This window comes from Sinohyriopsis cumingii, unplaced genomic scaffold, assembly GCF_028554795.1.
Source record: "Sinohyriopsis cumingii isolate HCF-2022 unplaced genomic scaffold, ASM2855479v2 utg000837l, whole genome shotgun sequence".
Lineage (NCBI taxonomy): Eukaryota > Metazoa > Mollusca > Bivalvia > Unionida > Unionidae > Sinohyriopsis > Sinohyriopsis cumingii.
This window is the reverse complement of record NW_028315936.1, coordinates 1,286,009-1,303,563: the sequence shown is the minus strand read 5'-3', so window position 1 is coordinate 1,303,563 and position 17,555 is coordinate 1,286,009. Positions and strand designations below refer to the sequence as shown.

The 17,555-nt window shown below is 35.0% G+C and overlaps 1 protein-coding gene across 1 annotated transcript; it reads left to right on the top strand.

The window, feature by feature from the left end:
* The first annotated feature begins 4,990 nt into the window (after window positions 1-4,990).
* Window positions 4,991-6,170, top strand: LOC149773183 (uncharacterized). Its single transcript, XM_089946684.1, has 3 exons — window positions 4,991-5,121; window positions 5,561-5,844; window positions 6,022-6,170. The coding sequence occupies exons 1-3, from the start codon at window positions 4,991-4,993 to the stop codon at window positions 6,168-6,170; spliced, it is 564 nt and encodes a 187-aa protein (XP_089802810.1).
* The last annotated feature ends 11,385 nt before the right edge of the window (window positions 6,171-17,555 follow it).

The window sequence follows — 17,555 nt, the reverse complement described above, 5'->3', positions numbered from 1 at the left end:
TGTCTCCACACGAATGATTAAAGTAGTTTGTAGATTATTATGAAGAAATAACTGATGATCGTAGAGTGCTTGATCCAGAATTAAGAGAGTTTAAGAAATTAATCAGACTACAACCAAATAAAGTTCAGTGTAAAATAATGCGAGAGATTATTTCAGAAACTCCTATTAATAATTTTTGGAATTTATGGAGACCAAATGATTTGATAGTTGCAAGTAGAAAAATAGTTCGTGATATACTTCAAAAACAATTACTTATATTACATAAAGAAAATTTTTCAAATCTACCCGTACCATTGTGTTATCGACCAGAAGATACACGACGACAAAATATCAACGTTGATATACCAGGATTGTCAGAAAAACAAAATCTTGTATTAAATAATATTCTTTTAGTTCCTGTCAATGTTGTTGAAAGCCCGTTAACTATGGATAAAACTCCATGGACGCTAGGATACGCAATGATGATTCATTCATCACAAGCATTAACCATCTATGATACAAATGTTTGGATCGTCGATGATCGTATCGAATGGTTAAATTTAGTTTATCTCACAGTGTCTCGAGTCAGAAGAATACCTCAGCTACAGAGAATTGTCATAGACTAAGGAAACCATTGCTGGCAATGACGATGATATAGTAAGAAAAAAATAGTTATAAACAATGTGACAAAACAAATAAGCGCGACTTTGATCTCGATGCTGAATTTATCATGACAGTGAAACAACAACAGAATAATCACTGTGCGAGCTGTAACACAGTAATGTTGTGGCAATATTAAAAAAGTAATCCAAGACAATTTACTGTAGACAGAATTAATAGTAATTTTGGTTATACACGCGAAAATGTAATGCTGACCTGTCTTGAATATAATTGACGTCGAGGAGCTAGTTTACAAAAGTGAATGCCGTGGTAATTGTGTGTCTTCAGGAATTACTTGTAATTGCTCGCGTACAAATCCACGTTTGGAGCAGTTGAATCTGTAGATTGCAGGTCTACCCGTTGATCTTACCACGCTAGAAATTGTATGTGTTGTAATACTCTAAATAGGACCAGTCGCTCTTTTTTTACCCCCTTCAAAGTCACTGGGTTCATATAAATACCCGACAGTCACGTTACCTACTACAGGTTGTTTTCAAAATTCATGTTGTTGTATTGGTATGATTTTTTTTATTTTTGTAATCGCATTAATAGGTTTCACGGCAGTTGTTCGAGTAATTTCATTATTTAACGCATTTATCACGCTTGGTATTCTTGCAACCCATTCGCGAGATCTCATATATTTCTGAATTATTTCCTTCGCATATTGATATCCAAATAACCGCTCAGCAAGTGTTCGATCAAATCGTTCAACAATTGCCTGATCACGATGAATAGCGGCATGTCCTCGTCTAATTTTGACGTTATGTTTTTTCATCAGAAATGATACTGTACCAAGAAATTCCTTGCCAGGATCAACTTGTAATAGATGTGGCCATCGCAAGGGTCCTCGTTGATAAATTCGTTCAAAAGCAGAAGAAACGTCAGTTGCTGTTTAGTTGATAGTGGTTCTGCTTCCTTATATCTACTTGCAACGTCAACGACAGTCAACGCGTATTTGTATTTACGTGATTGACATCTTCCAATTTTAACAGTATCATGTGGTAAATATAAAATATCTGCTTGATGAACTTCATTAGGAGTGCCAACATCAAAATGTGCAGGCAGAATTCTTTTAGGTGGTGGTATATAAATTTGCCATATTGCCTGTTGTGCTAACCATTTTGCAGCAACAGAACGTGTAACATTTGCTGCATCAGCGAGTTTACAATTCGCTGCTCTACCTTTCCAATATCCTCTTGGGCTATAGTAAATTGATTCCATTATTTTATTATAATTGGTTGATTAATTACCGGCTCTGAATATGTCAGTCTGGCCATATACAGCTGAAGCTCTTGCTAGACAGTCGTTTGCTTTCCCATATTTCATATGCATGACTATATTCACTATTACTTCTGATTCCACTAACATAACTGTTTGTTTGAAGGATGGGATAAACTATTTCTCTAGCTCTGGAATTTTTATATCTATTTTCAGTCAGATGTAATTTTATCTGTAGATTTTGTGGCCACTCTACAGATTTTATGAACTTCTGAGAGGTTGGCAGGTGCAAGGTGAGTTTGTTTACATTTGTAATATGTGTATTGGAGAGAATGTTGGTATACCTCTATGTTACTTTCATGTATTCTTGCTCAAATTTCTTTGAATATTGTACTTGTGGAAATTGTACATATGTAAGCACACAGCTAACTAAAATGACTGCTCCCTTGTACTAAACAATTCAGCCTGAATTAGTCTAAAGTTCACTATCTTTAGCATTTATTATCAACTGGGAAAAGAAATTTTGATGACTAGATAATACCATCTTCTGAAAGTGCTTTGAATGAATTACCAGATATATAGAATGTAAAAGAAGCTTATTGGCTCTTGTTTTACAATTACCTCTGAAGTCCAGGAAGTGAAAATAACCAAGTGGAGCTTGCAGGTTTTTGAAAGGTGCACAGCTGAATTAAGAACAAGTTGTATATTCACCCATGTTATACACCTCAATCATACAGCAAAGTAAAGATAATTAAAAGTTCTTTGAACAATACCTAAGATATGCCAGGTCATTTTAAATAGGCAATATAACCAGAGAGGAAAATTGGAGAATTTTTTCTCTTTAAAATCTAACCTTATGCAAAATACAAAGCTGTACAACACAACCGATGCAATTTTGACTCAAAATTTTCAAATGAAGATTTCATGTTATCTGCAAGGGAGAGTATGGTAGCTTTAACATCTGCTGATTAAACTTCAGTTTATCAAAGGGATATTAATCCCTTGATCTTATCTCATCACTGCTATCATGTTCTATTTTAAGAATTAGAATTCCTATTTATGTATTCCACCCACTTTGTATTTCTTTTTCCAAGTCCAAACCTGATTAGTCACTTTTATTACCATCGTTGGAGTCAGAATAGTAATTGTTTTTCTTTGTTTCTTTTTCTGGATGTTCAGTTCTCATATTTAGGAGATTGTTAAGCATCTAATTAAAAAATATTTTATAAATAAAATTTTAACCCTGTTTGTGATTATGTCAATATCTTTATTTTGATCAGATGTTTTTATCACTTTCAGTGTACATCCCTATTATAACATAATTACGACCTCACTTCTGACTTTCAAATCTGTAACATCACTGGTTTGGAAAGTTACCACGGATTCTTGTTTTAGATTTGCCAGTTCTTGAAGCTACATGGGGGTTTGACAGAGTCTCTCCATAATATGAAATAAAATATACAGAAAAAGATCAAATTTTAGGACAAATTTATTTAATGTCTTCTCATTTTTATTGTCAAGGTGATTTTTACAATGTGGAAAAATACTAATGTTGTGCAGTTTACAAAACGCAGTCTGCAACAACTGATATAATTCCAAACATATCAGATTTTACTTCCCTATTTCAAAATTTAATTTCATGCATTCATACTTCATACACTGACTCAACCTGTTTGTAAACAGTTAGCAATATGGGCAAATCTTACTCTCTGAAATAATTTTGTGTCTTTCTATATTTAAATATCAAAAGCAGAATTTCACAGACAAAGTTTGTCTGTTTATTTAAGAACATTATTTGTAATTCAAATTCTTGGTTTGGAAATTTATAAACCACAAAATTTTGTACATCAAAATTTTCATAGATGAATTATTTCGTTTTCAAGTTTTTAGATCTATTAACTCTCTCATTCTTCTGAAAAATAGGATCGCACTCTACATCCTAAACACTTTTGGCTCAGTCTTTACAGGTCAGAAATTTTTAATGCAAACTCTTTATACAAGGCTGGCACATGTATTATCATAAACAAAGCATAGACTTGTGAGCATTCTAATTGATCATTCTATCTGAATAGATCTTGCCATGAAATGTGACCTCATAACTGGAACACACACAACACCAAGATTTAAGTCACCTAATTGAATACAATAATATGAGATATCATATAATAATGACAAACTTACCGAAATATATGGATGTAATCATTGACTATTTGTGCAGGTAAATTTATTTGTCAATCTTACTTTTATTAAGACACCAGTCGGTAACTAACACTCTCATATAAAAGGGGTCATCTCAAAATGGTTACACACAACATGCTGCAAAGAAAATCAATTGATTGTGGAATACACAAAGTAGTGGCATATCAACACATCACAAGGCACATCAGTTAAGAGCAACTAACAATATATACAGGGAAACATATCGGAACAGTACACAGGAATTAAATGTAACTGAAAGCTACATGAAAAACTTAGCAATTAAAAGCAACTAAAAGCTACAAGCAGGACAACATGACTAAAATTGATAAACACTACAAGGCACATGTGCAGGGCTAGCAAAGGGTTTGTGGCACCCTTGGCTAACTCTGACTTTGGTGCTGCCAACTCTGAGGACAATCTTTTTTACTTCCATCTAATTTGCGGCCCTATAAGCCTGTGACAATGTGACATATTTCCAATGTCAAGGTTGCATGTCACATTCTTCAAGATTGTCCCTTTATATCATGTTATATTAAGTATACACAACACACACACACACACACACACACACACATATATATATATATATATATATATATATATATATATATATATATATATATATATATATATATATATATATATATATATAATTTGTTTGCCCCTCAGATATTCTGAGGAGTCCCCTGGGTTGTTTAAGGTGCTCTCCTTTACAGATCAATGACATCTCACAACCTAGGTATGTGAGAAAGCTTTCCAATAGCTTCCCATGGACCCGGGGGGAGGGGTCTTCCTGGGTTCTTCCTCCACCAAATATTCTCTGCTATGTATAGCCTATCATGTGTTGAAAAATGTTGAACCCATAACAACATCAACATAAGATATTCTAACATTGTCTTATTATGGTGATAAAATTTCAAAGGTATGTAGTTGAATGACAAGGAAAGGAAAGCTAATGAAGTACAATGCTATGCCAACACTAACAACTCCAAAGAGTTCTACAATGCCATCAAGTCAATCTTCAGCCCTTCAAAGTCTGGCTCTGCCCCCTTGCTTGTTGCAGATGTCAGTACACTAATAAAGGACAAGGCTGGCATTAAGGACAGATGGAAATAACACTTTAGTCAGCTCCTAAACCTGCCCTCATCGGTCAGCCAATCTGCTCTTGACCAAATACCCCAACAGCCAACGCACGACCAACTGGATGTTTTGCCAATGGTAGAGGAGTTAAGGACAGACATTTAACAAATGAACTGTGGCAGACCACCTGGAAAGGATGGTATCCCAGCAGAGGTGTACAAGGCTGTCAGTGAATAGACTCTGGAGGCATTCCATGATGTGATTAACAGGATCTGGACAGAAGTGGAGATGCCAGATGACCTCCGTGACGCATCAGTTGTGACCTTCTATAAGAATAAAGGCATGCATGCAGACTGCAGTAACTACAGAGGCATTCCTTGCTCTCCATAGTTGGTAAAATACTTGCTTGTATCATTCTCAACAGGCTTATTGTGGCAGTGTCAGAAGATAACCTCCCTGAGTCTCAGTGTGGTTTTTACCCAGACCACAGCACCATTGACATGACCTTCACAGTTAGACAAGTCCAAGAGAAAGGCCTTGAGCAGAACATGAAACTGTATACCATCTTCGTGGACCTGACAAAGGCTTTCGATACAGTCAACAGAGATGCACTGTGGATAGTACTTAAGAAGCTTGGGTGTCATCAGAAGTTTACCAACCTCATCCGGCTCTTTCACGATGACATGACTGGAGAGATTCTCTCAGACGGTAAACCCTCTGAGAAATTCCACATATCTAATGGTGTCAAACAGGGATGTGTACTCACTCCGGTACTCTTCAACCTCTTCTTCACACATGTACTGCTTCATGCCATCTGTGACCTTGACCTTGGTATCTACATTAGATATCACCTGGATGGATCAGTGTTTGATCTCCATTGCCTAGCTGCAAAAACCAAGATGCTAGAAAGACTCATCACTGAAGCACTCTTTGCAGATAACTCTGCCCTCATGGCACATGAAGAGACTCACCTACAGACAATTGTGGACAGGTTCTCTGAAGCCTCCAACCTATTTGGACTCACAAGTGCCTAGGAAAGACAGAAGTCCTCTTCCAGCCCGCCCCAAACACCATCCCATCACAACCCTGCATCACCATTGGCGACATGCAGCTGAAGAATGTTGACAGTTTCAAATACCTTGGCAGCACAATATCCATGTGATAGCTCCCTGGACAAAGAGATCACTGCAAGGATCCAGTCAAGCAGGGAGATGACTCCGAACCAAGGTCTTGCAGCACAAGGACATACACCTGTCAACAAAGATGAAAGTGTACAGTGCAGTTGTCCTCTCTTGTGTGGCTGTGAAACATGGACTGCCTACTGAAGATATATCAGTCAGTTGGAATAATTCCACCAGCGCTCCCTGAGATATCATTCGGATCAAGTGGCAGGACTGAATCACCAACCAAGAAGTCCTTGATAAAGCTAACACAACAAGCATTGAAGTCAAACTAATTCGAGGTCCAGCTTCGTTGGACTGGCCATGTCATCTGCATGGATTAAAACAGAATCCCAAAGCAGCTGTTCTTTGGCAAGCTAGCCCAGGGCAACCAAAACCAAGGCCACCCACAATCTCAAGACACACATCAAATGGACAGACCTTCAACCCCACCGGCTCGAGCTCGCTGCCTCAGACAGAAGTCATTGGCGAGCCCTGACCAGAAAAGCCTGTTCCACCTTCGAGGTTGACCGCTGCCAGCATCTTGCAGCAGATCTGTATCCCATCCTTCCCCACTATTGATCATTAATAAGTTTAAAAAACAGTGTGAAGGTACTATACTGGGTCAAGAAATGAGAATGTCTGGGTCCATCATAAGAAATAGCAGGATAGCATAAACATTTTTCAACATATGAAGCTTTCTTTGTGACATCACAGTGTACAACATTCAATCTGGATTGTACTGGATACCTTTTATTATTGTCTCATTTCTTCAATTATGAACATGTTGTTTTACTCCTTCAAATATGATCAAACCCATGAATGTCATTCAAACACAAGTATAGCCAAAGTAAAGGCTGGATAAAATTGTTTCATAAATCTTTTATAATACTTGATATATGCTGTTATGATGATCATGTTTTATTGTTACATAAAAATGAAAGTGTTAATTATTATACAAATTCAATAATTATTAATACATTTGTTCTATCTAATTTAATGATATATTATGTTATCACAACATTCACTATATCAGGGCAAGGAAACTGGAGTAAAGTGTCTTTCCCAATCTTTCCTGATCTAGGCTGGCCTGAGCAGGTATCAGACCTGTGACTTTGGATTATGAATCTGATATTTAACCAAGTGAGCTGATGCAGATTGCATAATTAGTAATGCAATCATAGTGGTCCCTCACTATGACACTGTCCAGGGGAGGGATAAAAGGATACCTAATTATAAACAAGAATATTTTAAACTGAGATAAAAGCATTTTTCATCCATGATCATACTCAGTTATATCAAAGATTGTGTTCCACTGAGATGCTTTAGAGTAAAGGACTTTTGAACATCTTACAGTAGTAATGGATCCCATTAAATTAGTAACATTTGTTTTAACATTTGCTGTTGAATTTGTTTCATTTTATTTTAGGTCTTGGCACATTAGCATCAATTAAAATGTGATTTGCTGTCAGCAAAAACTCAATTTCTGTGCTTTAATGTACTGACATGACAGACATTTTTGGAACATCCCTAAGTGTAAGGTTTCCTCACTTGTTCCATGTATTACATTTTGGGTTTACATAATTTGCCTTAAAGAGATAAAGCAGTTTGTAGAGTATAATCTTATTTTCCATTTTTCTTGGTAAGGATATGGATAATATGAAAAATTATTTAATATTGGCACTTATGTTTATTGTCCGACAATTAAGGCTTAAATTTGTTAATAATTTATATCCAACTAATTTATTTAAAATGTACCAAATCCCACTATGAAAATTATGCTCATATGCTTAACTTCTAGCATGGGACTTGCTAAAGGTCTAGAATTATGGGCCATATAATTCAGAAATGTTTAAGGGGCAATAACTGAAACTATACATATTTACAATATTTTTGTGCAATTGTGGATAATTAGCAACAATTAAGAATGCTTCTCTATATAAGTACAACATGTTAGGGCTGTTCTATTTAAACATACATACCCCAAGAAGGCACTATAAAAGAAAAGTTATGCTAGGTGCTCTGATTATTCAAAGGGTTCATATAGATCCCAATCATATTTACTGGAACAGCATACCATTTCAAATGCATTACAAATTTATACACTCTGCCTCAAAATTCATTGACACAACTAAAACAAGTAATATAAAATGATACAATTTGAGGTTAACATGCTCTATATCAAGGCATGCATTTAAAAAAAATAACAATGAAAAACAAGTTGAATTGTGTAAATGGTACTTTCAACAGAAGTAAAGTCTGCCATGTTTACAAACATGCAACTTTCATATCAAGTAGCCTATTTATATCTTCTGAAAGAAAATGCAAACCTTACCTTAATAATGTGTTAAAGAGAATCCGCATTTTCTAATGAATGAGTCAAATACTAAATTTGTACTTCTGTTGAACAAACAAGAAAATAATAACTGTACAATCTTTACTGTCCCTGGTGTAGAACATTAATTGCTTAATGAGAATGTGCCATCATATTTACAATGAACATCAACTTTTGTTGTATACAAAGTTATGGCTGTTTAATTCTAAGATGAAAACTGAAAGTTACTAATGTGTTTCTTAATCTTTTAATTAAAATTCATGGTACAAAAAAAATGGAAAAAAAATATTTCATCTGTTTTATGACCAGTTGTAGGTAGATCAAGTGCATCCATTCTTCCACTAAATAATGTAAGCAAAAAATGGCTGGAGAAAAGAGCTACAATTTAGGATCTTTAAAGATCAAAGCAATAGCAAAACTAAACATACTGCTAATAAATCTGAATTTAAGCTTTCATGCAAAATCATGGGTATTTGAACAAAAAAGAATGAAAAAAGAGTGTAAGATGATTGTGATATCTATCAAGACTATCCCACAGAATCAAAACCCAAAAAATCAAACATGCAAATTGAAAGGTAAAATTACAAGTATTTATGTAAAATGAAAAATGCAAAAGAAGTAACCACTATTATGGGCATTTTGACAGAAATGACTCATCTCATTTGTTTCTTTTATCACATGAAATAAACAATTGGCAACCAAAACAATAACAAACAGAGCATGACAAAGGCTAAAAGACATCAAGCAAGTACCAAACAAGATATGAAAGGCTACTCATGAAGCAAATCAAAGGTCATTAATTTACCCAATACAAAATAAAGACAGCCCTTAAAAGGGAAGGAGATAAAAAAAACATGCCAGGAAAAACCTGTTTAGTAATAAAATCAATACTGAAAAATATGAAAACCTATTTAGATACAAAAATAACTTGAATCAAAAGTTAAATCAGACATTTACTGAAGAGGTAACAGCTGTTGCACTTGTCAGTAAGGCTGAACATTTCATATAAATGATCACAAATAAACACAAAACAATACAATTCAATAATTTAACAATGCAAAATAAAACAGAAAAATACAGTTAGCTTAGGAGAATTGTGTGTATTTGTTAAAGATAATATTTGCAGCAAAATTCAAAGCAGAAAGAAGAACTTGAGTACTATATTTGGAGTATAGAAACAGAAAAGAATTTTGAACAAAGGATTGAAGACTCTACACCAAGCATTTGCCCAACAAAATCCACTCTATAAAGCTTCATAAATAACATCATTATTAGAATATATGATTTAGTATAAATGACACTTAGTCCAGATTCACAGCCAGTTACTAAATGACATATGCAGATACTTGGGTTTTAAATGGCCAAGTAATCAATAGAGATTAATCCTAAGGGATATTAAGTAAGGTCAAAATAATTTCAAATGAATTTATTCTTCAATACTTCACTACTGAAACTTCAGTTTTGAATCAATTTTATCATGCTAAAATGTTATAATTAATTTGGTGGTTAATTGTCAAGTTTGATACTCATTTTTTGTGTTTATACTAGAAATATCTATGCTTAGCTTTAACATGAATTTCCTCAAATTATCTTAGATTTGCAAGTGCCATTACATTGATTGTATATATACCTCTTTATTAAGAATAAGAAACATTTCAAATAAAGACAAGGCATCTAATAAAATGACATATTATTATTAGTATAACTCACAATAGATCAAGATAGTGCCATAAACATTTGTAGATCTAGTAACATCATGGTAGATTCCATTACTGTTATAAGGATTTTTTCCATGATTTTATAAAATGCATTTTTTGAAACTTTTATCCTTAAAGCATATGAGAATTGTAAGAAGAATTTAAATAAATGAGTCTAGGAAACCAAAAACCAACAACTGAGCATGTACAGTTGCATAAAATATAATCAGTCAAGTATAAAACTTAATGTTATTGCTCACAATAAAGACAATATGAGCTTACCTATCAAAAATAAAGATGAACCCCAGTAAAAACAAATAAATATTATCTATTTTCACTGAAAATTGTGTGATTCCACAATGCAGATTGTAGGGGAGGATATAATAAACCTTTTAACTTCAATCAGCAGGGGGTCACCTTATAAATCAGCTAGTTTCTCAAAGCTATAAGTCTAAAGGGGTCCACACAAATTTAAAAAAAAATTGCACTGCAAATGAGAACAAGAATATAAAAAAGAATCCCTTGAAGAGAATGACACTCTACTGGTTGAAAAGAATTTCCCGGAATTCAAGATAAATTAATTTACTCTTGTTAACTTCTGAGTGTTGAAACCATATCAGATTCTTAACATTAACAGGATTTTCATATTTAGTCACAATGGCAGCCACGTTGGATGGCAGATTGGCACCATAATCATTTAAGACCAGCTAGGCAGCATTAGATGTCTTTTTGTAAAATCCCGTTTGAATATGATGATCCATTCTGGGGGAATAGAGATAAGATTTTCAAGGTGGTTGCCATGGTAGTCATAATGGATGTCAGATCAGCAATATTTTCATTGAGAACCAGATTAATATCATAAGAAGTCTGTTGGTGAAATCACCATGTCAGTATGACCATCTGTCTAGTAAGAGTAACAATAAAATTTTCAAACTTCTAAGCCACAATGGGCGACTATATTAAGGTAATATCAGCACCATTTTAATTTAGAACCAACAAGATATCATAAGGATTCTTCTGGTAAGACCCATGTCAAATATAACTTTCCAATGAGTATGGACATGTAGCCATAACAAGATTTTTAAGATGGCTGCCATGGTGGCCATGTAGGACATTAGATTGGAAGCGTTTTTCAGTTAGAACCAACTAGACATCACAAGAAGTCCTTCACTGAAAACCCCATACTCACATGACTATCAATACAGGATGAGTAGAATTAAAAAGATTTTCAAAATAGCTGCCATTGCAGCCAAATTGGAGATCACATCAGCACCATTTCATTTTGGACCAACTAAACCTTTAAGAAGTCTTTGATGAAAATGCCATGTTGATATGACTTTCCTTTCAGGAGGATTAGCAATAAACAGATTTTCAAGATAATTCAAATGGAGGCCATGTTCGCTATCAGAGCAGATTCATTTTCATTTACCATATTTCATGCAATTTTTCATACCCTATACTTTATCAAATTTCATGCAATTTTTCATACCCTATAATTTTTCATACACAGCTGAGTCACAAAAGTCATAAATATTTGTTTGTACTAAATGTTTTGGTATATAGAAGTTGGTTTTAGAATTGAACAATTTTAATTTTTAATACAAGTGAAGCCCAAAAATCTAAATATGAGAAATAATATATACATATGAATTTTGTTTGTTAAATATGGCCCAAATAAGCATCTCTATGCTGAAGATCTGTTTTATTATGCATTACTTAGTTCTGCCTGATATTTATATGAATAATCATTTTAAAATTTTCTTTTCAATACCATGGGAACAGAAGTGTGCATAAAAGTTACTAATTGTAATAAAATATGCTAAAATGTAAAATGTAAATTACAATGAAACAACTATAATTACTTTGGCCATTGTTTACATCTAAATTATCAGATACATATCTTTCGAATCATATTAAAATAATACATAACAGTATCCTTTATAGAGATCTTATTTGGATGAAGTATTGGCATATATTTACAGATTTTCATTCTTCAGGTCTGCAAATTTTTTTAGAAATCATTGTGAAATATATTTCATTATTATAAGTGATTAAATGCCTTTATCGACAATGACATGATCATTCTATACACATAGGCTTTGTGTTACTGAAGGCAAAGACCCTTGTAAGTCGAACAATGAGAAACAATCAAGACCTAAGGAACTAACCATTACAATTTCATCTCGGGAGGATGGAGCTGGGATTTTATGGAGCTCAGTCTGCTTTAAAAGTATTCTTACTCTTCTTTATAGCAACAAAATAAAATGTCCATTGTTAGCTGAAAAAATTAATCAACTTGAGGGAAAAGAAAAATATATCCCAGCTTGAAAGAAATCCTATTAAATTCATCATAGTTGTTCTTTGTTGTTTTAATTTGCTTATATGCATGTGTATTGAAATAACTAAGTTCCAAACAAGAATAACTATTACATGGACATAGGTATCCCATTACAGATTTTTATTATGACACCTCATGATCAAAATAAAATATGCCTCAATGAGAGAGATAGAGAGAGAAAGAAGAGAGATTTCAGCCCTGCTATTTGCCACTTTGTTTAAAGCATCATTCTTCTGATTTTTTTTTATCTCAATTAAATGGTTGGTTCCTAATGAAATAGGTTATATGTTTCATTTGACTGGTGATAATTTAGTGCTTATTTTGAAATTTTTGCACATGTGTTGCTTGATTGACACCTTTTTCATTTCTTCTTTCTTTTAGTTCATGATGGTAATTTACATTAATATATACAGCACAGTGAAATGCCAGGCATTAACTCACATTGGTTTCTTAAGCAGTCATGCCTTTGTAACCCCTTGGAATATAAAGCAACAGATATGCTAAGCAAGAGCAAAGATCAGATCAAATGACACCTAACTACCTCACTGACAAAGGGTGCTCTTTCTTTATTGATGTGAAATGAGATGCTATTTTACTTGAGGAATAAAAGAAAAACAGCATTATAAATGATCATTCTTTGGATTTAAACTAATTGGAGTTTATAAGGATACAAACAGTATTAATATATAAAGATAAATTATATCTTTGAAACTAATGGAGCATGGTGTTTTATATAATTTTAATTAATATTTTATTACTGTGTTCTCTTTGTTAAAAGCTTCAGATAAAAAAAATCAGAAGAATGATGCTTTAAACAAAGTGGCAAATAGCAGGGCTGAAATCTCTCTTCTTTCTCTCTCTATCTCTCTCATTGAGGCATATTTTATTTTGATCATGAGGTGTCATAATAAAAATCTGTAATGGGATACCTATGTCCATGTAATAGTTATTCTTGTTTGGAACTTAGTTATTTCAATACACATGTATATAAGCAAATTAAAACAACAAAGAACAACTATGATGAAATTTAATATTGATGATCACAAAGATATTTTGGAGACCTCCTCAATGTCAGGTCCTTTTTTTGTACACAATCCCTTGGAGACCTCCTCAATGTCAGGTCCTTTTTTTGTACACAATCCCTTGGAGACCTCCTCAATGTCAGGTCCTTTTTTTGTACACAATCCTTTGCTCAAAATATTAATTAATTCTTTTACACATTATTCTTTTGTACTTTGAAGAAAAAAAAAATGTGTTTGATACACAACATAACAGGACCAACGAGACCAAGGATGTATGTGTATAAAGTTTTATGGCAATCATCCAAGCAGTTTAGTAGAAGTGTTACCAGGTGCAAACAGATGGACGGACAACTGACAAGAGACCATCCCATAAACTCTTCTGACCTAAGACCAGTAGAGCTAAAATAGTAAATAAAACCGGGAACTTTCATGAAAACCATTTTTGAGTAAAATATTTTTGTTCACATTTCTTTTCCTATCATACTACAGTAAGAGTACATCCACTAACTTGCAAGTCCAGCACTCTCAACCATGAAAAGTTGTTTGCCACATCTTTGACTTGTTTAGCAACAGAAGTATTCAAAGGTCATCCACTTGCCAATATGCAGCTCAGATGAGAATGGTCTCCCCTTGGTTAGACAGAATGGTGCCAAATCCATTCGATAGGAAATTATGAAAGGTCTTTGTGGTAGCAGTAAAGAGAATGTTGAATTGGGCATCTCTCACACAGCTTGGATGATGTCAGTGAGCAGTTGTATTCAAAGCTTAGTGTTAGCAATGGCCATCCTAACTGTGTGAACTGATATGAACAAAAACTTCACTTCAGTTAGCTCCTTATGAGCTGAGCAGAAAACCCAATGCATCCAAGATGACAAGCCTGAGCTCAAACATTGCCCTTTCTTTAAGTGGTAAGAACAAGTTTTTGATCACTTCAGTACCCTTACATGGACCTGCAAGTGCTAATGCCCTAAGAGTAAAAGGTCCAAGGAAGAATGAAATTTCAAGACAGTCATGGATTCCCCATAAACAGGAACCTGTTCTTAATAATGAAAGCAGTGGCCATCACGAGTGAAACTGAGCCATCATGGCAAAAGTGCAGATCAGATCATGCCAAAGGGTGTTTGTCTCACTGATCCTGCACACTGGAGCTTATAGCTAGAAAACTATGAAACTAGATTTGCATAAGAGGTTAATAAAGGAGGTTCAAGAGTTGCTTTACAGGATAACACAAGAAGTTACTGAAGCTTTCATGTAGAACAAGGGTGCACAACCACCACGCCCCCCCCCCCCCCCCCGAATGTGTTCTGTCCAGCCCTCAGGAAAAATTAAAACAACACAGAAATCTGGCCCGTGAACAGTAATTATATTAAAGAAATTAGTATTTGCGGCCCTCAAGTGGTCTTAAAAAATGCAATCTGGCCCTTGACCAAAAAAGGTTGTGCACCCCTGATGTAGAACAAGGGGACAAAGCCTTCATTCAAGGCAAGTCAAAGTTAACATGAAAGAGTTATCTTTGTTCTTGTCTATATCCTGCCTTGTCTGATTTCAAAATGTGTCTCATTATAGGATGGTAGACAGGATGGCCATTCACTTGATTTTATATTGGACAGCCCAGTTTTCAGCTGATCTGCCTCCTTCTTAACATGATCAAGTATCTGGAACGTTTTTGTTCCATCAGTAGCCATCCTAATTGTAGCCCTTGATAGTGATGGAAGCTAACTTTTATTCAAAGAGCCAAAAGGATGAAATAAGCTATCTCGTGTACAGAGGCTTTGAAAGGTGTGACATTTTTCTGTTCAAACCACTGATAGAAAATGCTCTACTTTTCCCCATATGGTGATAAAATATTTTTTTCTGAAGGCTTGCTTGATTTAGGGCTGGCATCCAGGTTCATCAACTCTGGGTTCAGACAGAAAACAAATTCATGGTTGTTGCACAAGTGGGAAGAAGTAACAATGTTTCTGGGAATATTTCTGCTGCTAAATTAAATAAATCATTAATCCATGATTTATGCACTTGAGAGAAGCAATCAGGATTAGATGACACTCTGATTCCATACCTTTATATCCAACTTTGGAAGTCAGAAAGGTTGAAGGAACAGTACATGTATCAACACAATTCCATTTTAGGGATAGAGTACTGACTGCCCATTTTTCAAATCTGGAGCAACAGAGATGGTAAAGAACTCTGTGCTCCACCTCTTCATTAATGGGTCCACCAAGGGTGATCCACAGTGGGTACATATTTGACTGACAAAGTGCAAAAGGACCATTCTGTATGAATTGGCTGAACTGATCAGGGTACAAAATCCCGAACAGAAGGCAGCATTCTGAGAACTTGGTTCTCCACTGTCTTTTGATGTAACTGGCAACAATGAAGTCACTGAATAAAAGTAATTCAATAATCTTTCCTACTATGATTGAAAGGGATTCCCTATGACATTTATCATCAGGAATGGAACGAGTTCTCCTGTAGGGGAGTCACACACTGATGATTTCTTGAAAAATGGACATGACATGGGCAACCCAGTCTGCCATGTTGCCACCTGTGTAGATCTCATATTTGCTTCCTAACTAAGGCTGTCCAATTTTGCTGCAATGGGACCACATGAATCCCAAGACTGCAATGTCTTCATGATTAGATGGTCCATGATGAGGAGATTCACTGCCACATTAAAAAAATCACAAGGATTAAATTCCTGAGGTGAAGACACTCAATTCAAATTGGTTTTAAACATCATATGCAAGTGGCTGAAATGTTAAGATCAGACATGACTATTAGTCAGAGATGAAAAAGTGAAACAAGGAGTTTCATGTCTTCAAAAAAAAGATAATTCATCTGGTTCTTTGTAATTCTCATGAAGGCATAATAATGAATATTCACATCAAATGGAGGTTCCTGAAGAGTGGTATACAATAACTGCAAACCTCATTCTAGTGAATATAGATCTGGAGGTACACATCTTGCAGATCTTACCTGACTGCAAAGTCTCTATTCTGAGCATCAATAAGAGCCAGTCTCAGTGTCTCCATTCCGAACTATGGTGCCAATATAGACTGGTTGAGAGAACAGAGAGCTATGGGTTGACAACTTGTAACAGAATTGTGATCCACCAGTCTATGATACTTTCAACAGCTTAGTACTGAGTAGCATGAGACAGGCAACCAGGTCTGCAGCCATTTATACAAAGCATCATATGCTGGTATATGCATGTCCTGATGGCACTATGTAGCTGGGACTAGGTATACTGGAAAAATAGAACACCCGACCTGGTTCTGGAAGTCAAAGGCATAGAACAAGGTTGTGTTTAAGCTGATTTGGTCCATGGCCAGTTTCTATTTAATACCGAAGTCCAGGACTGGCTACGTATGGAACACTCAATGTAGTCAGTAGTGACCAGCATGTGCATATATATTGACCACCCATTCAGATGGATGGTCTTCTCCCCAAAAGTAAAGCCATGATGGTTGGTTCTGTTTGTCACAAGGGTAATAGCAAGACTAGCACTGTGAGAAGAACATGATGGATTACATTGCTGAATCTTCTCAATGGGTAAGCATTCTGTGTAAGACTAGCACTGTGAGAAGAACATGATGGATTACATTGCTGAATCTTCTCAATGGGTAAGCATTCTGTGTAAGACTAGCACTGTGAGAAGAACATGATGGATTACATTGCTGAATCTTCTCAATGGGTAAGCATTCTGTGTAAGACTAGCACTGTGAGAAGAACATGATGGATTACATTGCTGAATCTTCTCAATGGGTAAGCATTCTGCTGTTGGCAATACTTATTAACCCTAGGGTATGCGATCAAAATGGCTGACCCACTTGTTATATGAGGATGTTAGGCAATGAAGCATGAAAT

Bases quoted from the DNA above. Each gene is read 5' to 3' on its own strand.
- LOC149773183 (XM_089946684.1), top strand. From the start codon at position 4,991: ATGACAAGGAAAGGAAAGCTAATGAAGTACAATGCTATGCCAACACTA. The intron at 5,122-5,560 runs GTCAGTACACTA...CATTCTCAACAG, and splicing joins CCCCCTTGCTTGTTGCAGAT to GCTTATTGTGGCAGTGTCAG. The intron at 5,845-6,021 runs GTAAACCCTCTG...TCCATTGCCTAG, and splicing joins TGGAGAGATTCTCTCAGACG to CTGCAAAAACCAAGATGCTA.